Here is a 27,565-nt window from a genome sequence, read left to right on the forward strand (position 1 = left end):
AAGCAGAGTCCTGTGGAGACGATGCAACAATATGACGGGCGCATTGTGCTTAAGTGTCAGCAAGCCCTTAAGTTGAGCTCACTCAAACAATTGCTTGATTCCATTTTGATCTTTCTCTTGCTGTTGTCACTTCTAGATAGAGTTGAGTAAGATGTTTTAATAATGTTATATGTGATGTGATTTCCTTGGTTTCTTTGTTGTATTGTGTTTCTTTTAACCTGTCCTGATAAGTTAAATCAAAATTCCTTTACATTGTTTGTAAGTAGTGGCAGCCACTGCGGCAGCTCAACCTGCTACCTTGCCAGCATTTAAAAAAAAAATGTTCTTATAAGGCTACATGGGGCTTGTGCTTCTTCATCTTTTAACTTTGTTCTTTCTGTTTGTCTTTTGTGTCTCCTTCCCTTTGTCCTCCCCAAATCCTCTGTTCAGGCCAGAAAGCACATCTTGGAGATTCACACACGGGAATGGAATCCCAAATTGGCTGAGCCATTTGTAGATGAACTTGCAGAAAAATGTGTCGGTAAGAATGACCATTGTATATAACCGTATGGCACCAGATGGTATGAACAAAATCATTTAGAAAAATTCTTTTGATTAAATCCTCTGACATTCATGCTCACTGTTCCACTTGAAAACAAAATGTATAAGTAACCTTTGCGTATCTGACTTTCTTCCAGGCTACTGCGGTGCTGACATCAAAGCACTTTGCACAGAGGCAGCCTTGGTGGCATTGCGCCGCCGCTACCCCCAGATCTACGGCAGCAGTGTTAAACTGAAGCTGGATGTCACCTCGATTGTCCTGGGGCCTGGCGACTTCAGCAAGGCCATGAGGACAATCGTCCCAGCCTCCCAGAGGGCTCTGGCTCCCCCGGGCCGAGCCCTGTCCCCCACCCTCAGGCCCCTGCTGGCCAGCTCTTTCTCCTTGGTGCTGAAAGCTCTGCTCCGAGTCTTCCCCCACGCTCAGTGTACTGACAGGGAAAACACACATGGTAGGGATTTGGGACCCGGCGCCCATGGTTTCAGCTGCACCCTTTGTTTCACTTTCCCAGTGCTGGATTGTGGCTTCTCCCACCTTGACTCCTGTGCTCTTCTCCATTGCCACCTGTCTCACTTGTTAGTGTGCTTTCCCTGATGGCTCTTTGTTTCCCACCTTATTACTAAAGTGCTTTGTATCACCCAACTGAACATAGTCTGTGGTGAAACACTACTCCTGAGAATGCAGAGGTGATAGCACAGAGATTGGATAACCAGTCATCCTGCTTGCACTTCAAAAGCTCACATCCCATCCAGTCAACAAGAGAGTGTTTATAGCAGATTAGCCACAAAGCAGCACTTGACCATGACTTTCCAAGGGTGCTGAAATGCTTTAGACGCCCATTAGATCACACCTAATAAGCTAGCTTTCTTTTTTCCCCTAATTTTTTAGTGGAAATGGCTGCATTTGTGTCAGTGAAAGGGCTGCTTTGAGGATTAAACTTTGTAGAAATAAACTTTTAAGTGCATATGCCACCAGTTGTATGGCTGTATAAGAAGTGTTTCTCTCTGTGCTAGGCGGTGACAATCAACTGCTCGAAGAGGACTTCTACAGCGACGATGACAATGAGGAAGGCTCTGCTTCCATCTATGAAGTCCAGCCTGCTGCATCCCCAAAGAGTCAGCTCTCCTCTTCCACAACGCACAGACCCTTCCTTCATTTCTCCTCGTGAGTCCACAGAAAGCATACACTGAACATAATTGTATTATTTTCAAACATGCAGCTGATGCTGAATACTGGCTACAGAATGACCACCTCTGTTCTCCAGGGTGTTTCTTATCATCATAGAGTCATCTAATTTGGGGTTAATATAGATCCAGTAGGCCTTGGAATAACAGTATCATCCTAGACGTAGAGAGCGACTTAATTAAGATATATCACAATGTTTTCCACAGAAGTCAGACTGTATGATAAGGGCTATGAGCAACATATAGTGGCTCTCAGTTGTGGAGTCAAACGAGTTAGATTAAAGGAGAGGATTAAAATTAAAAGGGAAGGTGATAAAACAGTTCTGAAATCAGAATTGCAATCGCTACTTTCGTTTAAAAAATGGAGAAAGGTGAAGGGATGACTCACAGCATTTTAATTAACTGGATCAAATTATTGAACCTTTTTAAGCTGTTTTTAAACTTCTAGTTTAACAAAATATGCTGCAGGCACTTTGCCCTCTGTGTATCTATTTGACATACACACAAGAAAAGTTCTTCATAATACGGTGGAAGTTAGAGGTTCGCCCAGACTGTAACAAGCTTCTCAGACTCTCAGTAACCACTTCACTTGTGTGTGAATCATTCTTTTTTTCTGTTAAACGTCATCACTTGAGCTTGGAGTTGCTTTTTCTCTTGTTGCTAGGAGTTCATTTTCTAAAGAGCCTGACTTGTTCTTTATTGTGCTCTGATTGTGCTCATTTATCCCGCTGGGTCAGAGATGTAATGTACTTAATTTTGTCCTTGATGATGATTGATGATTATTTAAATTGAAGAGTGTGCTAATATGTCTGGTATATGCTGGTATTGTCAGCATGTACTGCGGTAGATTCACAATGAAGGCCTGCTACTGCACTTAGCAATAAAAAGGGATTCATAGTAAAGCACTTGCAGGGTTGTTGAGTCAACTATGGCTTTAAGTATCAACATTAGCTTATTGAAGAAAATGAATAAAAACTGAAGATAATGGGGCTTCTGCTGTGACAGTCCTGTTTTAATGAGTGTACAGCTGCTGGTCAGTGATCATAAGGGGTTCAGTACTGTGCTAACTATGAACTCCCTTCTGTCTCTAGCTCTGCTCTCAAACAGCCCACAGCATACCGGCCTCGTCTGCTCCTGGCCGGGGCCCCGGGCTCAGGACAGAGCTCCCACTTGGCCCCTGCTTTGCTGCACCACCTGGACAAGCTGCCAGTGCACCGCCTAGATTTGCCCACTCTCTACTCCGTCAGCGCTAAGACGCCAGAGGAGTCCTGTGCTCAGGTAACACAGACACCGCTGCCTAAGTAAATGCAGACAATCACACACAAGGCCATCTGTTGCACAGATGGTTGAAATTTGGAGAGAATAAGCAACCTACTGGCTTTAAAGTTTAATGATTTGTACCGTAACTTTTTTATTTATTCAGATTAACAAGTTTTACTACAATATGTGCATGATCTGTCTGTGTGGTTGTAGGTTTTCCGTGAGGCACGCCGCAGCGTGCCCAGTGTGGTATTCATGCCCCATGTGTCAGAGTGGTGGGAGACAGTGAGTGACACTGTGAAGAGCACCTTCCTTACCTTGCTGCAGGATGTACCCTCATTCAGCCCGGTCCTTATCCTTGCTACTGCCGAGACTCACTACTCACAGCTGTCAGACGAGGTGAGAACACGGTGTACACACACCTGAGCCAACATATTCAGATTTACCTGCAGGTCTGGCCCATGTTTTTAAGTGGTTACAAATTGCTGTCGATATACTTCCATTATGTGAGAGAGGCGAGTGTTAACCTGACGTCTTTTTAATACAGTATTGGAGGTTAAAGCATGATTCAAAGGGCTTCTTTCTTTCTCTTACACTTGGAAACGCTAGTGCAGACACACACATGGTGGCACAGTCAAGGCCGTATGCTCCCACAGAGTTTTTATCTACCACTATGACTCCATCTCCCTTTTCTTGTCATTTATCCCACTGCCCACTTTTCTCCCTACCCCTGCTCCTTCATCCTTCCTCTTAGATTTATAATTCTATTTCAGAAAGCCAAAGCAGAGTCAGACCACCCGTCGTGGGTTAGGCTGTAAGGGAGCGATTGTGTCAGGGTAAGGGGAAATAGAGAAAATTGGAAGGGGGAAAAAGAGATTTAGATAAATAAGGAGGAGGGTCCTCTCTAGTCAGGCAACAGAAGGGCTTTAATTAGGTCCGGGGGTTGGCAGCCCCATGTCTTCACCCCAGGACACATGCACACCATATCAATGTGCTTGTGCAGACTGTGTGGATTTATTTGTTTCTGACTCTGTGTGTGGCTGCTGTTTTGGTAAAGCCTTAGCCCTGGCCATGCTCCACAGAGACATGCTCTTTGGATGCTTCTTTCTCTGTCATGGACTCATTAGGGAACCTGGGCTCTTGCTCTCATTGAGGCCTAAGCTCTTTTTAACCTTTTCTAGTTCTCTCTTTCTTTGTTAATTTTTTTTTCCTCTTTGGTATTTTTCACTTGTCTTTCTATTTTTTTTCCCACACTATACTTTTGTTTTCTTTATGTTGTGTGATTGATAGTTCCCTGCCTGCAATTCTTTTTACTTGACTTAACTCCACAATGTTTGTTGATTCACATGCTGTGTTAAGAGATTATGAAAATGGAAGTAATCACACCCCGCCGACCATTCAGTCTCTGTGTCAAATGGTAGATTGCTATTCATTACATACTAAATGACTGGCTGAAACCAGGCAATTACTTTTCTTATTTCTTTTGTCAAATTACCTTTTCTTTGGTCATTGAACACATAGCCTTGCAGCCTGGAAAATTGGGAAGCACATGATGGGACTAATGGTGTGCTCAAGTCAACATGGAGCCAGCATGAGGGCATCAAGACTGTCCTTAGGCTATTCTGGCCTACTTCTGTGTGTTCTTACCCACTAGAGTGTTGCTAGTTTGTAGAGAAATTGCATCATTGCACTTGTTAATCAGTTCTTTTCGTAACTTTTTTGGAGTTAAAACACCCCGTTTTGCTCATTTTCCAAGCTATATTTAAATGCAAATCATTATGTCTATACCACACACTGTGCCTTTGTCTGTCTCGTTCCAGCACTTGGACTGATAAATGCTTGGTGTAAATAGTTGACAAAAAGAAAAACATTATTACACTTGTGCTGGACTGCTACCCAGTTTTACTCTTGAGAAAACGCTCCTTACATTGACTACTTTCATAGTCGACATTGTCATTTATGGAAATCCAATAAGGCTGATTTCTTAAGTGTGGATTTATTTGGATTGTGTTGAACCTGTAGCTACATCTGGTTCTGCTGGATACTTCAGACAAGCATTAGTTCAATAGTTTTAATAAGGCTGCTGTTTAAAAAGCATTTAGTCATTTCTGCTTCCTGTGACCACATGAATGTACCAAACAGACTGTTTAATAAATCTATACTTTCAGTTCTACTATATACAACAATAACATAACTGTGATGGTTTATTTATCTCAAGCAGGCTTCAAGTAATGCCCATTTATTTTCATTACTATACTGAGATTAACCTAACTAGTAAAAAAAACAATAAAAATAACTAAGTTGCAACCAGGAAACGTGTTCATATAACAAAGACGGACATTCATCCAAGAAACTGCCCCTGTTAGGGATTTTCTATGCGATGCAGGTGTTACTAGTAGCTCCGTGTGGAAGTCTGTAAGGGAAAAAATAACTAGTAGTTGGTCCCACTGAAACAGTGCCCCAGGTTTTCAAGAGGGAGTATGATTTGCAGACTATGTGCTGAATGAATGGAATTTTGCTTGGGCTGTTTATATATTAAACTGTTTTGTTCTGTTTTAATAATTGGACCTATTTGGTAGGATTGTTTTGTTTTTATCAAATCATACTGCTTATCTCTTGTCTCAAGTGTCCCAGTAGCTTTTTTCAGTGAGGTTTGATGAGTTTCGGTTTTAATTTTTCGGCACCAACATGCTGCAGTCAATGGTTTCTCTCTATGGTGCTTTAAGTGATTTGGCTATCTCTGGGAGTGTTGTTTCACTTTCTGGCACAGACAACACAGTGACAGCTGCTGTCTCAGCTCCAAACCTCAGCAGGGAACGTACAGCATCCCTCCCCAGCCAAAACTGACACTACAGGCTTGGGTCCAACTACATAGTCTCCCTCCTTCCCTTAACAGCCGTTCACTCTGCTTAGATTGACTTCCTTCTTGGTGGAGGACCGATGGAAATTGCTAGAACATGTGATTGTAAGGGTGCAGAAACTGCAGTTAGAGAGTGACACGGTGTCCTATCCATCTTCTTAGGTTTAGCGCTGTAACACTTTTGGAATGTTTGTTTTGAGGTCTTCCAAGTGCACTGAAAAGGCATGAACTTCATGCTGAAAGTGAATGCATGCTGCACAGATTCATCTTTTGGACCTGACTTTAGATGCATCAGTCAACTGAAAAAATAATCACCAACTATTTTGATGATCTATTAGTGTTTTCAGTTATTTTTCCAAGCAAAAATGTCAAATATTTGCTCCTCCCAGCTTCTGAAATTCAAGGATTGCTGCTTTTCTTTGTCATCTTTCATAGTAAATGAAGAGTCTTTTTGGTTTTGGACTGTTGGTTAGGCAATTTAAAGACTTCACGTTGGACTGTTGGAAATTGTGATGATTCGTCAGGATGTTTTGGCATTTTATAGACTAAATGATTAATCGTGACAGTAATTCGCTGATCAGTCAATTATGAAAATAATTATTAGTTGCAGCCCTACTAGACTGAAAATTACATATCTCTGAGATTTAAAATAAAAACCCCTCATGATTCTGTGCAGCAATTTAATCTGCAGTTCTATAACAGCTTAAAGATGTCCTATATTTATTATGCATACTATGCATTATAAATGCGAGTTATATGTTCTGAATTATAGTGCAAATTTGAAAAACACGACTTGGCCACACTAGCTGACAGAATCTGTTGGCTGGTGAAGTTACAGCAGTGCACTCTAGCTGAACTCTACTGTAACCATGTTGTCAATCTTCTTGTAATACCTTAAGAAGAGAGAAGAAGAAGAGGAGTAAAGGTAGTCTATCCATCTTTTTCCCTAGCCACTTCCTCCAGCTCATTTTTGGGGAATCCTGAGGCATTCCCTGACCAGATGGGATGTCAACCCTCAAGCGTGCCCTATGTTCCTCCTCCCTGTTGGACGTGTGGGAACACCTCCACAGGGATGCAGCATAGAGGCAATCGAATCAGATGCCCAAACTACTTCAGCCTACTCCTTTCAAACCAAAGGAGCTGCGTTTCTACTCGGAGCTCCTTTTTGTCCGCTTATATCCATGACCTCATTCTTTGGGTCACTACATAAAGCTCGTGACCACAGCTGAGGGTTGGAGCTTGGCTCGACCGGTAAATCGTGAGCTATGCCTTCAGGCTCAGCTCCCCTTTCAACACGGCAGTCCAGTATAGCATCTGCATTACTGACATTGCACCAGTCGGCCTGTCAGTCTCACACTCCGGTTTACCCTCACTCAGTTGTAACCATCTGGACTTCAGTGTGTACATTATTGTTTAGATGTGATTGTGGAGGAATGGACTTTGTTTATCTCTACAGCACTTCTTGTTTCTGAGAAGATTAAAGTCCCACCTTTAGACAATTGTGATTCAGGAAGGCGCTCAGAAATAGCTGTTTTTATACGGATTATATGAAGAGTTATTCACTCAAGCTGTGTTTTACTGCCATCTCATTTTATATCCGCAGTAGTGATTTATTTTTTTTCTCAAGAAAATTGAGACAGATTTAATGGCGCACAGTCAGGCATGTCTCACAGAAATGTTTTTAGTTTGCTTTTAAGTCAGTTTCTGCAATTAATTATTGATCATGCTAGTAGAGCAGTTGTCCAGTTTTGTTTAATAGTTGCTCTACGCAGCCAAACATCCTCAATTTTCTTTGTACATTGAGCTCTCTCCTCTATACCCCCCTTCCTCTTTTTAATTATTCATCTCTCCACACATTTCTGCCACCCCTCTCTGTGTCAAAACCCTTCGCTGCCTTTATCATGATGAAAAATACTGAGAATCATTACCTGCTGTGTGCTACATATACACTTGGCTCCCCTACTGTCTTCCTCATTTTTACTCCATTCCATCTTTTCTTGCCCTTCTTCTGAGGAGAGAGCGCAAATATCCAGAGAGAGAGGATAAGTAAGGGAACAGAAGGCAATGCAGAGAGAAAGGGAGAACAAACATGCCATGGGTAAGGGAAAGGATCGATGTGAAAGACAGATGGGGGGAGATATAAAGTGGAAAGTAGGTGCTTAGTCAGCAACAGGGGTTCCCATTGGGAGTAGCCTTGAGCTCCATTACAGAAGTGGCCTGGGATCTTGGAAGACCCCCTGTAGCCTCCAGTATAGATGCATATCAGAAATTAAGGTAGCTGAAAATATGCTCATGTGTTTTTCTGTCAGTACTGTATTTTACAAACATTACTGATGCGTTAAACGTACTAGACAAATGTAGTTACAAAAATTGTTACAGTGAGCATTGTGGAGGGCTGCATTGGTGAGGGGCGTGTTGTCAAAGTACTGATGAGATGATTCAGGAAGTGTAACAGTATTCTTGCAGCTCTGTTAAGTACAGCTGCAGTAAATAATTGTTGAGTTGTCAACTATTAAATTACTGTTCAACTATTATAATAATTGATTGATAGGTCAGTGATTCTTTTAAGATTAAAAAGGTAAAGATTATTAACTCTGGCTTCTTGAACGTAAATATTTTCTGTTGTCTTTACTCCTCTATGACAGTCAACTGGCTATCTTTGTGTCGTGGACATTTTATGGACCTAACAGATTAATTAATCAAGAAAATAGTCAACAGATTAACTGACTGAAAATAATCATTAGTTGCAGCCTCACAAAGTTTGGATGCTGTTTCAGTTTGATCAGGCATCATCTGGCCTCCAGTAGAAATGACTGAAGGCACATTTTCTTTTGACTACTGTTGCGACTAATGTGGACATAAAAAAAATTTCATCTGTTCATTAAATCCTGAACATCTAAGTGGTATGCTTAGTTTCTGCTGTGCTCAGTCGTGCTTTAGCTCAATGTGGTGGCTGATGAAAGCAGGCACTCTAGCTACACACTTTGAGACAAGCACAAATTGGAGTAATCAGTTGGATATAGTGGGTGTATGAAATAAAATAGTATTCTCGAAATTTGATTAATTTTTCAGGGAAATAAAATTAAGAACCTAAAGAAGTAGATTTCGTGTACTGCCCAATGAACACAACTTAAGAATAAAGGACAGAACCTGAAACATAAATCTACTTTTATCCACCATAGTTTGATCATAGTAGGCTGTATTTCTATATTTCTGCTGCTTCAGTTCTTAGTAACATCTAGCTAGGTACCATGGCCTTTTATTTGTTGTTCTATACTTTTAACTGTTTTTATTACAAAAGGAATTTAATTGTAAGGCATAGCAATATACTCTTAATAACTCCTTGATTGTTTAAATACAGGTGAAAAGTATGTTCCAGAGGACCTATGGGGAGGTAGTGACGCTGTGCCCTCCAGGAGAAGAGGACAGGAGGATCTTCTTTTCTGACCTCCTGCTGGTCCAAGCGGCCCGAGCTCTGCCACGCCTCAGGAATACAGGTACTAACTGTACTCACTTATGGAAACACATGCTGGATGAGACAGTTGTGACTCATGCCTACTGTCAGTCCTAGAGGGCAGTGTTGTCTACATGTGCTTCTTTCTTATCTAGCTTTGTTCTCAACCTTTCCCACAGTCCCTTTTGGATCCGTTGAAAGGTAGAGGAGCAGATGTTTTCTGATTGGTACGTTCGAGAGATCCTCTCGAGTGTGTTCCGAATTCACAGTCGCACAGCGGAGTTAATTTTCTTGACATGATCAGAATCTGTTTAATTTCACTTGAGATTGAGAATAGAAATATGCAGAAGCAAGATATTGAGGGCTTTTCACACACAAGAGTAAAATTTGCCCAGTGTGAAGACCGTTTTCCTGGACATCTCTATCCCTCACCCACATTTAAAATGAGCCACCCCCACAACCCCATCCACCCCTACAACTGCCATTGCCCCAGTCCTTAGTGCTCCCCTAGCCCTCTGTTCCGGTTCAATATGAGAGAACTGTCCACCCAGGCTTTCAAATGGAAATGGTGCCCAGCGTTCATCCACAGTTTCCTCATTGATACAAGGCAGGGGTTCCCGGCTTTACTCGCCCGGTGCTCTTCAGGGGTCCCTGCATGACTAAGACGGCAGTCTGGCTTCCAGCAGAGTGATGGGCAGAAAAGCAGCGAGAGGAGTTGCAGTGAGAGGGCCCGGCCGCTATTAGCCATAATTAGAATCAGGGTTTGGATTGCTGCTAGTGAGTGAAGCGTCCGAGGGGCTGTGGAACCTTCCTAACGATGTCGGCAGATGCCTTGGGCGCGAACTGGTGCCTTGGGATGGGAGCAGTGGATATCAGCTTGCCTTGCTTCTTCACTCTGTCGTTGGCCAGAGGCTGTTCCTTAGTGTATTACAAAACCTGTGTTTGGAAAGGAGCGTAGCTAAGGGTTTTCCCTGGATTTTTTGCGAAGAAGGTCGCCATGGCTGGAGAACGTGTGTGGCATGCACAGTTGATGCGTGCACCTTTTAGAGTGCTGTAAAGAAATGTGATATGACAGACCAAAGTGTCCAAAGGGATTTAAATTGTATACCAAGATGGAACAAGATTGTGATAAACGATACAATCGCTGGAGTAAATGTCTGTCAAATATCCAACAGTGTTTATTTTGGCAGAGGAATAAAAAAATAAAAATAAAGTCCTCAGTTGCAGATTGTGCAATCTTTCTGGGCACATTTCACTCTTGTGGCTCCATTTAAAGTTTTTTTTTTTTGTTAAAACAAAAGGGCAGAGAACATGATGGAAAAAGTGGAGACAAGAATGATGAAGGAAATTATCTTTCTGTTGTGAAAATTAAAAAGATGCCAACAGGTGGTTCACAACACATGGAAGCTATTTTAAAATAAGCTGAATTTTAATAAGCACTTAAATCCAACAAAAAGCTTTTGAAATACTGTAAGGATTTTCTATTCAAATATTTATGTAAAATAAATTATTAAGAAATTGGCATTCAAAATAGGTGGGAGTCCAATGCATGGCCCCTTCACACTCAATTTGTTTGGTTCGGTCAGAACAGACACCTGTTTTCCTGTTTAGTTTGGTTTGAGCTGGTGTGATAAGCTGCCAAACGAACTCTGGTGCAGACCAAACAAACCGGTCCAAGACTGCTTGACGAGGTGGGTCTTGGTTGTTTCCAAGCAGACTCTGGTGCGGTTTGTTTGTGGTGTGAAAGCAAAGGAACCAACGACATGATTTTTCATAAAAGATGTGAGATTTTAGCCTGATATGGAAAACTTAATTACTCATGAATCCATCTGCTGATCGTGAACTGTTGAGTGATCTCATAATCGATCTGTCGCCTATAAGTCGCATGTTTATGTAAGATAATTTTATGGTAGCACATTTTCCCTGATAAGTGGTCGAAAGCTGATAAAACTGCTGTGCTATATCCTACTCCATGCACTGACGGCGATCCAACAATAATAAACCCTGAATCATTACAATACAAGATGCCTCTTTTTCATGCTGTCTCTACCTGTTAGTCATTATTCTTAACATGGGGTCTAATTGCGCTCTAGTAATACTGCTAATGCTTATTATCAGTTATTTCTTTGGGGGCTATTTCTTACAACAAAGATTAAAGGACGCCATTACACATCAGAAGCATTAAAGTGATGCTTAAGCTGCTGTGGAGTTTGATTTGAATTATGCAGGATAACATTTTGCCAAAACTTTCCAATCATTAAGCTGCCTGTCAGTCTGTATGACTATCAAGTGTACTCCTCTTGATTTGGCTGTTAAAAGTCAATATGAACAGGAACTGGATCAGAACTGATGCAACAATGTATGATTTGTTCTCTTGGTCTTTGTGAAAACACCCTGAGAGTGTTATTTTTTATTTGATATGGGCATTTCAGCACGAAGGTAGTGAAAGTAATTTTGGCGTTGTCTCAATCCAACAGTAATTTACCGATGGTCTCAAGTGAAACCCCTGTGGTAAAGAGTGTGGGCTTGGAGGTGCACTTACTGTCGGATCCTGAGTGAATGTTTTTTGAATATCTGAAAGATAACCTGATGAAGGTCTTTGTAGTGAGGCGTTATTATTAAAATTAATTCTTGAAAATGCAAGTGAGGTGAACGGTGTGTGGGACTTGCACTGAATGTCAGACTTAAAATTGACTTCTCCGCAGCAAATTTCTGCTTTTTAAAATTATCTGTCAAGTACCAACAGTTGAAAAAAAGTGAGGTTTGTTATCTAGTCCCATGTATTTCTGTAAATTTAGTTAACCTAGCTTTCATTACAATCACATTTGTTTGACTCACGAATAACGGTAATTTATCGATTACCTTGATTGTGCAGAAATTGTGAATGTGGGAATTCCCTGTTGTCTCCACACTTGAGTAGCTTTTCTTCAGCTACAAGAATCTTAAAACATGCTTTTCTTTTCTTTTCCTGAGGAAAGTATTTTTTGGTCTGTATTTGCAACACTGTTCAAAGGAAATGGTCAAGGATCAGGTTTGAGATGAGACTCTATTGTAGCTTCCAGCCAACGTGGAGCTGATTTGTTTATATTTTATATTTGCATTGTTGGTATAGTCATTTTGCTCGAAGCTGTCTTTGTGTTTTGCTGCTGTAAGTAAACGCACAAAGATTATTTATTTTATCTCTGGATCTCTCTTGGTGTTGGAGCTTTATTTCAAACTATTTCTCTGTTTCTGCTTCCAACTTTTTCTTGCTTGTCTTTCGACAGAGAGGTGTAAAGAGGTATTGCTGGTGGCAGAGGCTCCAGGCCCAAGAGTCCTGTCAGCAGAGGAACAGCGCCGCCTGGCTGAACAGGAAGATAACACACTACGGGAACTCAGGCTCTTTCTCAGGGACGTGACCAAGCGCCTGGCCACTGACAAACGTTTCAACATCTTCAGCAAGCCAGTTGACATTGAAGAAGTATGGAGAAATTGAGTCGCACCCTGGGGGTCTCAACCTTAGTTTTGCCGATTTAAGCCTTTGTTAAAATATACTTTTTTCCTGTGTGTGTTAGGTGTCAGACTACCTGGAGGTTATTCGGCAGCCTATGGACCTGTCCACTGTCATGACCAAGATTGATACCCTTCAGTACCTGACAGTGAAGGACTTCCTGGTGGACATCGACCTCATCAGCAGTAACGCTTTAGAATACAATCCTGACAAGGATCCTGGAGGTGAGGAGGAAAATTCTGCAGGCATGCTCATGAATACATACATTCACATACATGTAGGGTACTGTGCGTAAATGCACATGCTATATGTACATGGAAATTCATGTGGGCACAGCTCATATGCTTGCACTCCATCAGACATGTGCCTATTTTTACTTAAACGCAATCTGCCACGAGTAAAAAATAAAAGATTAAATTCAAAACAGCTGACATTTTTTTGTGCTAAAATAGACTAAATTAGGGATGGACTGATTATCAGATCAGATATTTAGTAATTTTCCCCTGCTCGATTGCCTCTAAAATAAATTAATTTAGAAATGCACCACTTTGGATCTGATGCAATAACCTCTCTGTGTCTGTAGTCACCAATCCGTGGTCTCACTCAATTTATCCCAACACTAAAAATAACAGAACTCTCTCTCTATTAATACATAGAGACATCCAGGACTAGGTCAAATAAGTAAATTCACCCAAATGTCAATAATTCCTTTTAATCCCAAACTCAATTTTAAGAGTATCCTTAGAGCTGCTGATGAATATCCACAGATAAGCTGTCACACTTGTAAATTCCCTATGAAACTCTTTAGTTTTTGTAATGGCATATGGCAGTCCCTTAATAATTAGACAGCATTGGGCTATCCAAATAAATATGACCATGTGCTTCTGTAGTTATTGTTGTATTCCATTTGGCTGTCATTGTGTGAAGAAAAAGTAATTAGATTTAACACTTAATGACTTACGACGAGGGCTTCCAGGCAGTAAAATTACAGAACCTCGAGATGTTTTTCTTCAACTTGGAAATTCAAATGAAGTAAAGTGCATACAGCCCCAACTGAAAATAGCATTTCCACAGTGTAATTCTTGCTTCGTAGCTGGAAAAGGCTGCATATGCATGAAAATTTAATTGTGTCTTGTCTTGCAATTTGAACTGATTTTTTACTTCATCCCGTCTCAGCACCTTTTCCAAAGCCTAGTATGGGCTTCATAATGAGTGCTGGAAAACACAAAAACACACAACGACACAGAAACAAACAAAGACGTGCACAGGCGTAAATCCAATTTATTTGTCAGCTATGTTGCAATAGCTGACAAACAAATTGGATTTATACTTATTGTTTAAATGGGATGCATGCTTGCATAACAGGCAAAGGACCATGTGAAGAGAGATACATGTTTGTGTTTGCATTCAAAAGATAACATGGAAAAATGGTGGAGAAAGCTGAAAAGAGCTTGTTGCATCAAAGAACAAGACTTTCTACCTAAATCAAATGCTCATCAGCCATGCCATGATGTTAACTGAAAGATACATACAGTAGGCCTTCAGACCATTCAATTGATGTGACCATTTTGATTCTCGCCTTGTGTGTTTAGCGACTCCGGTTCCCTCGCAAGGCACAGATATAGCTGCCTGAAACTAATGGGAAGCAATTCTCTGCCAGCCCAAATGAATAAATCATATCTCTGTCTTTGCAGGCGAGGGTCTGGGTCATTTGTTGGAATGCAGGGTCTACAAATGATACACTAAAGGGGAAAAATGCAATTAGGCAGTTTAATAAAGAAGACTAACGAAGCCTCTTGCCTGCTCACCCAGTGTTTGGCCCAGGGAATATCGCCCAGACCCTGCACAATTACGCTGCTGGGGAAGTTCTACACTAGCTCACAAAGTGTTGGGAAAAAGCCTCATTATCCGTCAGTGGTCTCTTTCTCCTTGTCCTTCATACTATCTTTATCTTACTGTCCTCCATGTACAATCATTTTGGATTCCTTGTCTTCTACCTCCTCACCTTGCTAAATAATTACTTTGTTATGTTAAAAAGGCTGATATCTCGGTGCTGCACAATGTGTCTCTGTGTCGTAGAGACTTCTTTGTTGCTTGAGGGCGATAACAACCCTTTGACTATGAAGGAATGCATAAGCAACAGCGTTGTATGTCAGTACATTCTTGTCTGTTCTAGATGGGGAGGTTAGGCGGGGCCCATAAGGGTGCTGATGAGCTCTCGTCAGCCCAACTGGCCTTTGACACCTTTTCCACTGACAGGCATTTCTGCCCACTTTCATTTACACACACTCAGACGTACTCTGTCAGTAGAAAAGTGCATGCACATACACATACATACACACAAATTGCCTCCATCGCAATTAGGCCAGCCATCCTCCAATTAGACAAAGGAAGCTGGCAGATTGTGACCCCTCTACCACTCTCTGCCTGAACTGTTCTCCCTCTGCCTGCTGTAATGAGAGACTGCCTGTTTACAGTGGCTGTGCTTTTAGCCTCCCTCTTCAGCTCAGTGTTTATTTTTTCCTCCGCGGATGCAGGAGCAGAGGAAAAGGAGGATTTAATGATGCTGTGGTACAGCTCAAGGAAAAGAGGCATGAGAGTTAAAAAAGGTTGAAGGAGTGAATGAGTATGCATTTAAAAAATATTTCAGATTGCATGTATACTGTACAGCAGTACAGTGTGTACTGTATGCACCCACCTTTGTCTTAAACGGACAAAGTGGTGTTATCAAGACTTCATGCATGTCTGATTTCTGCCTGCCAACATTTCTCACCAAAGCCAGCTCTATCCTTTTATTCTTACTGTGAGAAAATGCTACAATCCCTTTTCTCACAGACACAGCGAAATGGGCAGGGCTTGCTATCGAATCTTTGCCTTACACACGATAGGATGTCGAGAACATGCAACATAAAACTGCAAACTACATTTCTACACGAGCCTTGTCGACAGGAGAAAGAGACTATTATCTAAAAAGTGTTATAATACCATGGCAGAGATACTGGTTTATATCCTGTGTAAGAAAGGAAATGCCCTTGAACACATGCTCTCATAGAATACCACATTTTTGTGTCGTGACTCTAGAGTTATGTTTCACTGTCTCCTTCTTTCTCAGACAAGGTGATCAGGCACCGAGCATGCAGTTTAAAGGACACAGCCCATGCTATATTTGCCTCCGAGCTGGACCCCGAGTTCGACCGCATGTGTGAAGAGATCAAGGAGGCACGCAAGAAGAGGGGTAAGAAAATCACTTAAACAAAGCATAATGGAGGGAATGTTTTTTTATTGATTTAAATAAGCCATACTAGCTGTTGTACCTAAAAGTAAACTCTCTAAACTGTTGTGCAGGGAAAGTGGGACACCATAAAATGTGAATCTCTCTCTCTAACCATGTGTGAACAGCATATCCTTAATTAGCCTCTTATGAAAAACAAAGTTTTGCAAGATCATAAACTCTACTAACTGATGCTACTTGATAAATACTTATTTTGACTACACAGCCCTCTTCATCTAGGGATTGTTGTTTGCATGATATTATTGATAGAGCAGACTAATAACTCTGAACCGAGCATCGCTTGTTTATCTGAATGTATAGCAAATGTATATATTTGGAAGAATACTCACTCGCTTGAATAATGAGGCCTATTCAGTCTGTGTTGGCTGTGTAGTTCCCAGCCTCCCCTCTCACCCCCTCTCTTATTTTGTAGAACTTCTCTGATTGATTATTTCGGAGAACAGGAACATGCTTTTGGGAAAAAAACAATCTGTAGGGTAGCCCAGTAATACTTGATGGAGCAGTCAGTTTTTAATGTAGAGTATGTGGCGCAGAAAAGAGCAATGCCCGAGGCTCCAGTGTTCCAGACAGTACCTTCTGTGCTAGCCGTCTGCCCGGCACTCTGCATCTGTACACTCACCAAACAGCCCCAAGCGATGCTGAGTGGATTTAGTGTAAATCTAAGTTAGCTTGGTGCTCATAGAAGCATACACATATGATGAAGTGAAATTATATACCTACGCTTTTAAGTACTGTCTTGTGTAAGTGGTCAGACATTTAATCACATATGAATATTTTTTCCATACTACATGTCCATACTAGAGTAGGCTAATTAACAAAACTCCTTACATTTAACAAGGTCCAGCTGTGTGCTTGCCAAAACAAAATGTGTTTGTGTATGTGCAAGCACATCTGCAGGTTATACACAAAATATTGCATAAACCTGCTTAACAGATGGATATGGTAAGGAAAAGGACTAGCAGTGTTACTGCTGGTCTCTGCACTAACATGACAATGGAAAAATTACAATTGCAGTAAATTATACGATATTTTGCCAAGACTACAGAGTTGGAAAAGATCTAACCATTATTTTATTGGTTGTCCATAAATGGATCTCCATCCTTGCACCTCATGAGAAAACAAAACTCTTCTCCTCCATACGAAATACATCAAATTACACAGTGCTCTCCCCATGCAATGTACTTTATCTTTACCCATTCAAAGAGAGGAAACACTTTCACACATTATTATTACTTCTGGTCTGTCGTCTTCCTGTAAAATTTGTAGAAATATTAAAAAGCTCACCAGTGTACTGAGGGTACTGCATAAGAAGCCCCAATTTTTCTCTTAAAAAAATTATCTACAGTATGCACAGCCCTACCCCCCGAGGGCCTATTGACTTCTGACTTAAGCCGCAGAGGCCTGACTCTTCCATGTCATGCGGGAAACTTATCAAAGAGGAAGCAATTTTCACAAGTCACTCTGTTGCTTTTGATTTCCTCTTTTAGCATCTAACAGCACAGGATGCTAAATGAATATTGCAGGAGCAGAAGTCAACTGCCTGAGAGGAGGAATACAGCAGTGTAAATATTTCATCTTCCAGTCAAGGTCCAGCTATAAAGCTATCAATTAGCCCAGCACGGCATGATGTCCAATTGCAGCAGTGTGCAAAACCCACAGTGCGTCTGTGGGGATTTTCTCCCCCGTGACGAGATGAAAGGAGCTGTGATAGATTTGGCCAAAAACTTAAACACCAATTGATGTCAGAGTTGAAATGTCTCATTTTCAGGGGCTTGCATGTCTCCACACTCCACCTCTGTTTTTCATTCCTGTCACACTCGAGCTCTCGGAGTCAAACACCATTCATAATAATACTACTCTAGTAGTTATATTTGTGATGATTGACATGCGGCTGTACCTTACTCACCATATCACAACCCCTTGGTCATCCTTTCCTGTCGGATCACATTTGTTTTATTGTCTGTCAAAGTGCCTTCCTAGTCCCTGGTGTTCATACACACATCCACAAACACTATCCTACCAACAGTATATTTCAGAAGGGTTTTCCCATTTACACATGCACACAATTTGCACATACACACACAAAGAGCATTGTTTGTTGTCGTTAACTGATCCTGCATGATCACCGCAGACCTCCAGACGCCAGCTCCGCTGACGGCAGCTCCGGGTACTGTGGCAACCAGAAAGCAGCACACTGCAGGCGAAGAGCAGGCCAGGAGCAGCACTCAAGGCGAGGCCACTTACAAACAATGCACCACTAGTAAGTATTCAAACCGTCCTTCAGACCGCACAGCTTATATCATAAACAGGGTGAATAATGACAACTACAAAGCGATCATGCATACTGTACTTACATCCTCCATACCAAGTTATTTGAGAGTAGTCCACTGTCAGGCCACATGGTGGTAAAATTGATAGATACCCTTTCTAACCAATTTGCTTGTGAAAAGGTGAAAAATGACAGCTACCACTGAATTATATTTGCTGTTTTGCTAACCACGTGTAAAGTACATGTACACAGCTTTTGTGCACGATCAGATCCCCATACTAATTGTGTGTGCATATTTTTGAAAAAGCAATGTAGTTGCACCCTGAGCTCTAACAAAAGCAGAAATAAATCGGTTTCTCCAAGTACAATTTTACCTTTCTGTTTGATTCAAACTTTAGCTCTCTTTTCTTTCCTTGTTTTTTTTTCTCCGTCTCTGACGCTGCAGGAAGCAGCTGTGTTGTACTACAGCAGTATACCAGATGTATGTGGTCCCACACACCTGCACACACACGCATACACATACATTTCTCTGCAGTGGAGAAGCATCACGCTGAGCAGCCTCATTAGTGAGGCTGCTCTCTCCTAACCACTCCGAACATGACCATGCCACAGAGCAATTACATGCCCACCTGTGGCAAACGGCAGGTGCCTAAGGGTGACGAGAGGGCCAGATATGGGCAGGGGGCAGACTAATGAGGCTGTTACCTGAATCAGAGTTAAGCAGGTTTTGCATGTAATCTGAGAAATGCCCTCTGGCTTTCACCTGGACAAAATAAAGAGAATGAGACAGGCGCCTTCGACAGTCACCATGAGTGTACACAATCTGATGAAGACACAGGAGTGTAGAGGTTTGGTATGTGTCGTGACAAATTCTTTGACTGAAGTAGTTACGCCTCAACAATCATAATGATCTGGTTGTTTGCTGTAGCCAAAGTTTAGATTCATTTTTGTGTGTGTATGTAGTACAATTGTCCAACACAAGGTGGTGCTTGTCCCTCATGAGAGTGTTCCTAATGGAATCCCTGCTGTGTGGGTAAAACGTTTCTTCTCCCAGGGAGATGGTCCCTTCTTGAGAGATGAGGGCCTCTGTTGGCCACCATAAAAACTGTACTGCTACTCCAAGAGAAAATAGTAATATAGCACAGAGGAGATATTTAGACGTAATTGTTTAATCCCTCTTAGACTAATTCAGTCGGGCGAGCTTTGATTGAAGAGCGCAACATCAGACATGATCCAGTGGTTTTTCAAAGATGTATTTTTTTTGGTTAAGGGGTTAAAATGTAAGCATACATTGAACTTCAAAAGATTCACAAATCTATAGTTTATTGCCTTGGTATTTAATTTTATCACATGAGTACAAATGTATTAATGTCTACTTACAGTATTGGTTAATTTATTGCACATAAAACCTATATAATTTCTTACCAATCAAAACTATTCATTCACACATCTATAGTATAACAGCAAAGTAATAGACGAGCATATTAACATGTGAATCAACTAATTGAGTAATTGTACAATCCATTAAGACCTCTGCTTATTTTTTAAGGGTGAAAGCCAGCACTAGCCCTGTATATGCTTCTTTTAGCTATAGTCGTTATCTACCAAGCCAAATGTCAGGGATGCGGACCACCAATTTAGATGCTCTTGGGAGAGTCGTTATCAGCCCCCACCAGAGGCTTAATTAATTAGGCTAACTCAGGTGATTAATTTGTGACATCGGCAGCCAGTTCTCACCTGGAGCACCTCAGCAAGGCAGCTATTAGGCTAATTGATCACAGAGTCAGTCATGTCTAGAGGTATGACACAGCCTCCTAATGAAAGCAGGGTGCATCTGGTGGAGGAGATGCCAATTTCTGTGTCTAAACCGGAGAAATAAACACTTCATGAAATTGCACCCACTGCAGTCGTCGGGTCATTTAGGGGGTTGTTGGCTTTCCCTTCCTCCTCTGTCGAAGGTCAGGACACATGAAGGTTAAAGTTATCCAAGATCATTACCTGCAGGGAGAGGCCTATCTGGTGCTGTTTTGGTATCTGCAGTTCTATGGGGCTTTTATCTGGGCCACCTCTCCCCCTCTCCTTCCATCCCTCTCTTCCATCCCTCTCTTCCGTTTGCCTAGAGCTGAGAATTGCCTGTGACATTCAGATATGACGGGGAGTGGTGGCAGGGATGATGTGCGCTGTTTGGGACTGTGGAGAAAGTTACGCGAAAGGCTTTTTAAAAGCGAAGGATATTCCTGAATCAGGTGTTAAAAGCACTGGATAAGCCTGGCTGTTGAGATCTAGATGGCAGGGGCACCTGCTGTCGCTGCGAGGACAATCAGGGTTGCAAAGGTAGGAGACCTTGCAGCTGTTAATGCACAAGAAAACAGGAAGAAGAATGTGGTTTCCATTAGCTTGCATGGATAGCTCTGTCATGGTTTCTCAGCTCCCCCCTCTCTTATAACTCGCTTCTGTCTAACAACCCCCTCTCTCTCTCCTGCCAAACCCTCCCAGGAGGAACTGAAAAACCAGGGCCCATTACCTGTGCCACACTGTAGGGTTCATTCATAGTGCTGCACCACAAGGAGCCAGTTCAAACGGAGTGTCTTCCTTTCATTCATAATTAAGATATCTCGGTGTTTCTCGTTCACTCATGGCTGTTTTTGCAAGTTAAATCAGCTGTCCTTTTTCTTTGACAGTAAGAATGCATATGCAATTGATTGCTTCACTAAATATCAATATCAGATCATTCTCTTGCTTTTCAGAAATGTAATTCACTCAAGTGGTGTGCTACTTTCCAGATTGGCAAAAAACCTTTCTTGGCCTGTATTTTACTTGGCATGTCTACCAGTGTTTTTCCACTGCCAGTTGACAAGATTCCTTATTCAACTGTTGAACTGTTTATGGAAGAAAAGAATAACGATGCGGCCGCTGCATAATGTGTCCTCCGCGTCACTCAATAGCATGCCCAAGGCAACAGCTACCAGGCTGCATTCATGTAGACGGAACACTGCTGTGTCTCTCCTCCCCCCTGCCTTGTGTCTCACATCACGGTAAACAGACAGCTCCTCTCCCCATTGCCAGTGTCAATCCATCACAAGACCTTGATGGGATATTTAAAATCATAATAAACACTCCTGCTTCCTTTTACCTCAGGCTGAAGTAGTTACTGCGTAAAAGGATGGCCTGGATTTTTTTGCTCGGGACAAAAGGGCACAAAACAGGCACACAGCTTGTGACATGCTGTCACAGTTGCAGCGCAGGAGGAAGTAGGTTAATAGGATGGCGTTTTTTTCATTTAAGAAACACAAAGCATTGTTGAAGATGAGTCTATTAATTTTTTTTCTCATCTGTGCCTTTTCTGTTTAGAGTGACCGACTACTACACTTACTGAAGAGAGTTTAACCTGGAAGCCAATGCGTTTTGCATGCTAGCTGACGTCCATAATATCTCCTGAGTAATTGTTGTACTTGCAGCAGCTACATACTCCTAGCCGCTAATTCTGAAGCTATGCTTTTCGAGTGCTACTTGTCAGTGAATTGAGAATTAAGTCAGCGTCACTGTACAAGGTCCTCTTTTGATCCAGCCATATTGTAAACACCCTCAAAGTCAAGGAGAGGTAAAGGAAAGTTTTTCTTTTTTTCACTTGCTACTGTTCTGCCTGTCGTTCTCTCATATGGTACTGGTGTACTGTATGTCTTTGCATTAATAGATTCCTTTTATTCAAATTAGATAATTTATTTTCAGGTATTATTTAATATAAGTCATCCTATAATGCACTTTTCAGTTAGCATTGCATGTACCAAAACCCCTTCAGAGCAACAGCTGGTACAGACCACTTGATGAATGACATCTTGTTCTGTGAATGCAATACATCTTGAGCTTCCTAAGGGATAGAATTGCGACATACTAATGGTCAACACCAGAAAACAAAACATCTTGCCTGAAACTACATTGCGACTTTATTATTAGTTATTAGAAGTGGACACTGATTCTCCCCAAGCTACTTCTCGGCTACCAGGCGAAGACAATCTTGAGTTGCACACTCTGACACCCCAGAGGCGCTCACTAATAAAATCCATGCAAAGCATGCAAAGCCCTGAGCGAATAAGCGCTGAGCTTAAGCTGCCATTTTGTGGGCACAGATGCCTCTTGGATCATTGTGGCACCAAGCGTAAAATGAATGTAAAATCATCCATGATGCCTCTTGCTTCCATTTATTGTTTTAGGGTGCAGATGAGCTGACATCAGTGTTAGTGTCTCCGAAGATTCATTCTGTGTCTGCGGGTCTTTTCACTCCCATCATATTTCTGTGTATAGTTGTTGCTGCTGCGTGCTGAGTGTACACAATCGACAAGGTTGGGTGGTGATCCTCTTCACAGGATTTTAATGCCTGGTTTTTTTGGTTTTTTTATCACCGAGCAATGCAGATAACCATATACACTATATTATTGTACACAGCCTCCATTTCTGCCTGAAACAAATGAGCCTGGAGAGTTGCACTGGAATGATTGAGCTTTGCTGCTCATTGCCTCTGTGCATGCCCAATGACTGCAAGCTGTGATGCCTAAGGATGTTTGAAAGGTGATGGGAAGGGAGAAGGGAGAGAGGGAGGCTTTTGAATACTAGACAGAAAGAGTTAGAATGCTAACAATGCCCAATTATGATATATGGTTACTGCCTCTTTAGTAGCTAGGCGTGTGTTACACAGACAATGCCAGGATATGCCAGGGGTGGGCATGTAAAATACTGCCAATGTGTAGGTGGTTATTTTAATGCTGTCATTTCTTCACCTGATGTCAAAGCTTTGTAAAGCCTAGCAGCCTTCGTGCCGTGTCTACACGCTGAAATTTCTGCTGATTGACTGGTTAATCAGATGGCTGCACCTCAAATGACACATTCATTGTTTTGAGATTGTGTTTTCTTTCTAGGAAAAATCTGTCCATCACAAATTACATTCAGAGTCTTCCATGGGTGGTTTGGATTTTCACAAAGGATTGGCTGGCCTGCCATTCCAATTAAAGTGAATCTGGTTCTGTGCTTTCGATGATAAAGGATCTTCTTTTATTTCCTGGGTTTCTCTCCAACACTAAGAGCAGCCCAACATCTCAACATTTAGGCTGTACTACAGACAGAAAATTATACAAGGCCTCCCGGGCTTTTACTCTCATTGTTTTTTACCATAGTGCAGTCGATTAGTCAATTTCAGTAAACATCAGAAGCTAGTAAACGCCAAGCGGCCTAATGGGGTGCATTCCCTCTCTCGGCCTGTTACTGATAAGTTGTAATTGACTGGAACAATTGCACAAACATGATGCATTAGTGCTTGATTAGTTGAAATGACTTATGGATTTGTTGGTGAGATCCAAATTATCTTTTGGACTTCATGCAATACTCAACCTAGCTTGATGGAAAGTGAAGTGCTATCTGTTTCTCATTAAGATCCACCTTTTTAAAAATGCGGCCGGCTTATGTATTACAGTTTGCATTTGAATGCAGAGAGTGTTTTTGAAGATTCAGTTACTGGTGGTCTGATTTAAAATATATTGCCCACAGTATTGCCACAGAAGATATCAATTTTTGTTATTGGTTTTTGTGTAATCTATTGAGTTGTTTTGGTGTTTATTGGCACTAATAAATTAAACATTTTCTTTCCCAAAGTAGGATAGTTAAGCACATGTCTAAATGTTCAGAGGTGGAGATTAACTTTCCTTAACACAAAGTCAACCATTTAGACTCCCAACTCTGGGGACTCCTTAAGAGATGGCCACATTAAGAGACACGAGTCACATCAGACCACCAGAAGAATAGGACTGTGAGCCGACTGGGTTTTTAATTACATCAAATTGCTCGTAGAATTGCACTTATCCAGGCTAATTGCCACATTTCCATTAAAACCCAGGGATGAGATGCATTGTCTCTCAACATAGATGCCCCTTTCCCACTAACCACTTATTAAGACCAAGTGCAGTTATGTAACTCATCAGCTCTCCAGGGTCTAAGTCAGATGTGTGAATAGTTCATTGCTTTTTGTCAAATGATCTTATCAGTGGCATGTCAGTTATTAATCGCCCTGTGTTCATGCAGCATTAACATAACGGATTTTAGTAAGAGCTTTAAATTGTTTTATGAGCCAGTCCTGCTCTTTGTTGTTGTGGCACCATCATACCAATCAGGGACAAGTGGCTGTAAATGGCTCTTTGTCATACAGACCTTTTCAGCGGGCGGACCTTACAGGGGCCCTTACATATGCAGTCCAAGCACAAATTACATAATCAAAGATTAACATGGTTGAATTACTGTCACTCTGGTGGTCTTTACACAAATTAAGTTGTCGCCTTCACAAACGAAATCAGAACTTTTGTGTTAGATTATATCACATTATAAGCTTTCTGGGCAGCAGAGTCTGTTCACTGTTGCCAAGTCACTGCAGAATAATACAACTGCTGAAGGCTATTGTTTGAATGTTGCTTTAAGTTAATTCACATTGGGGTTTGAATGTGCGAAAAAATGCTATTCGCCAATCTCTGATCTGTATTACACTACACAATTATATTCATGAGAAGCTGGTTTGAAGTTATGAAAAAAGTTTTGAAATGTAATTGTAAGGTGAGTGTGGGTGGACTGGATATACGAGCATCCCTTGCCTCAGTAAAAACAATCTCCCAATAGTACAACCACTGACTTCAAAGGGAAGAAAGTGTTTGTACACAGGAATGTGAATCCACATAATCCGCTATCAATATTACTGATAATGATTATTCAGAACCACCTTTATATGCTGTGTCCTTTTTGTATAGGTCTTTTTTAAAAATGTTATTACGAACACTTGTTGAACAGTGAAATACAATTGTCCAACCAGCTTGACCACCTTGAGGTATAATTCGTGTACATGTCAATATGTGAATTAGCTACAGCTAACATGGTGCCCATTTCTAAGGTAGATTTTTCTTTATTGCAGAACAAAGTCAAAGCAGGAGTAGAAACTATAACAACCTCCCTTTTTATAAAACCCTCAGGTGTAGCGGAGGGGTATGAATGTGTAGGACGCAACAGCAGCGCAGATGGCAGTTAAGAATGAGCTACGCTGTTTGACACCCTAGAAAGACCATTGAGTTGATTATTGTAACACAAGTACACAGCTGACATATTTAGCAGATCAAGAGCACAGCGCCACCTGATTTGCCTGCCTGAAATAGCACACTCACTTTATTTCAGGTAGACAGTGTACTCAATAAGAACATTTTTTTGTTTTAGAATAAACATGAATTGAGGTCGAGCTCTATTTTTATCATTGTTTGCTAGTGGAATTGTTGGACCAGCCAAAGCAAAAGCCAGGAGCAATCACTAGTGACCTCAAAGTCTGTTGCCAACTACACCATTTGGCAGTTTTAGTTAGGATTAGCCTTAATCTAGACACTGTAAGAATGTTGCAATCAGTTGGTGGAGGAACAATATTTCTTATTTTCATCAGATAACTCTTTAGTACGGCAAATAGTGTATATCATATGAAGCAGTAATCTGCAGTCACAACACCGCTTCATTCATTGATGCTGTTCATAACAGCAGGAACCCAGTGTCTCAACTTTTAAATATCACTTTAAATAAGTAGATTAGTGGATGTTGTAGCGGCAAAGGTGCCTAAAAAGATAAGTGATTCGACTTTCCAGAGGTCTGCGCACAGCTTGATCGTGTAAGGAAGCAGATGTTTGTTTTAATGTTGGCAGTGAGGAGCAGATGATCATCAGGAAACAGAATGTTGAAATATGGGGCATGAAGGATGTGGAACAAAATTGTTAGTCTGAGCAAATAATTGCTCATAGTCCAATCACAGTCTAGTGATTTGCAGTGACTTCGTGTATGTGTCTGAAATGATCTGATGGACGTGAGACCTAATTTTAATTTAATTGGACAGCATATAAAAAAAGTCAGTGAATCTCAAGATGTATCCAGCAAGGTGTCTATGTAGAGCAAAGAATCCCTGTGTAAACAGTGTTTAATTTAATATCTCTTTCTGCCGAGTCCTATTATTATACAGCTGTGACGACCTGAATCCCTTAACAGACTCTCAGGGTATCTAATTGGTATCTAATCAAATCAATTTAGGAGGTGTAGGAGGTCCAACAAAATACAATGGCTATCCTTCACAGCGAATGTGATACGCCTCCAGATAATGGCTTTTGTCAGTTGGTCAGCAGAGTGTAAGCAAACATGGCAATAACAATATATCCAGTAATAATATAACTAATTAGATCCCCTTAAGGATGTCAATTATTTTCTTTTTATTTACACAGGTATATAATAAGGTGTTTAAGTGGTTAAATTAATATATTTTCGAAGCTCCATAAGTTGCATCGATTGTTAATACTGCTATTGCAAGGTTAGTATGTAAGAAAAGATTGAGCCACAACTAGACACAGAGCTGGCAGGCAATAAGGCGCAAATCTTTAATAGAGGGGTTAATTAGAAATTTGTGCTGTACTATTCTTATCATATGGAAATATATCTGGTGCTCTCATTGAAGGGCACAATGTATCCCGATGGCCCAGAAGCAGGAAGAAAAGAGGATGCAGTAGAGTTTTTTTTTTTTTTATGGTGAAAATCTAGTTCTCCGACTTGTGCACTAACTGTAATATCAAGGTCTTACCCTGATGTCACCATTTGTTCACAGTATTTAACTTCAGTGTTTCATTTAATACAGTAGCTAGCTGTTGGACATTGCCATTCTCTGTTGGCTCTCCCCCACAAGGAGTGTGATATCTCGTACGTCAGTCAAATGAGCCAACTGGTGCACATCTTTACCTCATCGCTCCACCTTACAGCTTGTCTGTATGCAGGTTTTTGCTGGGGGCGACAGACCTTTCCCCCAGAAGGCTTTCATACCTCGCTTTGTATGTACGCTTGTGCGTAGGCTGACATCTTCAACAGCACTTGGAGCTGCTGGTGCATTAGGGCATATCTGTCTTGTGAGAAGAGGGCACCACAGGCACCGTCATCCCACTGGCCATTTACTGAGCAGCAGAGAGGAGAAGGACAGTGAAAAATAGATGCTCTGACTGAATTATGTCTTCAATTCCTTCACCTTGTGACTGCATTTCCTCTTTGTAGTAGTATGGATATGCAGTCAAGACATGGTCTGCCCTTCATTGAATATGACAAGGTTTGACAATACAAATCGCCCAGTGACCTGCTGTCCATCCTGGTGAGATTCGTATCTTCTAAATCAATGACACTGA

At 41.3% G+C, this 27,565-nt stretch overlaps 1 protein-coding gene across 2 annotated transcripts in view; it reads left to right on the top strand.

The window, feature by feature from the left end:
• atad2b (ATPase family AAA domain containing 2B) overlaps positions 1–27,565 on the top strand; it is a 66,890-nt gene that overhangs the window by 8,756 nt on the left and 30,569 nt on the right. For both annotated transcript variants that reach the window (XR_014624499.1, XM_084377908.1), the window contains exons 15-24: positions 430–520; positions 678–989; positions 1,552–1,702; positions 2,814–3,000; positions 3,196–3,381; positions 9,204–9,339; positions 12,563–12,756; positions 12,851–13,010; positions 15,899–16,021; positions 18,210–18,338. Coding sequence is in view for 1 of the 2 variants with exons in the window: in XM_084377908.1 (XP_084234034.1) it covers positions 430–520; positions 678–989; positions 1,552–1,702; positions 2,814–3,000; positions 3,196–3,381; positions 9,204–9,339; positions 12,563–12,756; positions 12,851–13,010; positions 15,899–16,021; positions 18,210–18,338 (1,669 nt within the window). In the remaining variant the exon portion in view is untranslated. The remainder of the gene's footprint in view (positions 1–429; positions 521–677; positions 990–1,551; positions 1,703–2,813; positions 3,001–3,195; positions 3,382–9,203; positions 9,340–12,562; positions 12,757–12,850; positions 13,011–15,898; positions 16,022–18,209; positions 18,339–27,565) is intronic.

The sequence above is a fragment of the Pagrus pagrus genome (assembly GCF_965226575.1).
Source record: "Pagrus pagrus genome assembly, chromosome: 16".
NCBI classification, from domain to species: domain Eukaryota; kingdom Metazoa; phylum Chordata; class Actinopteri; order Spariformes; family Sparidae; genus Pagrus; species Pagrus pagrus.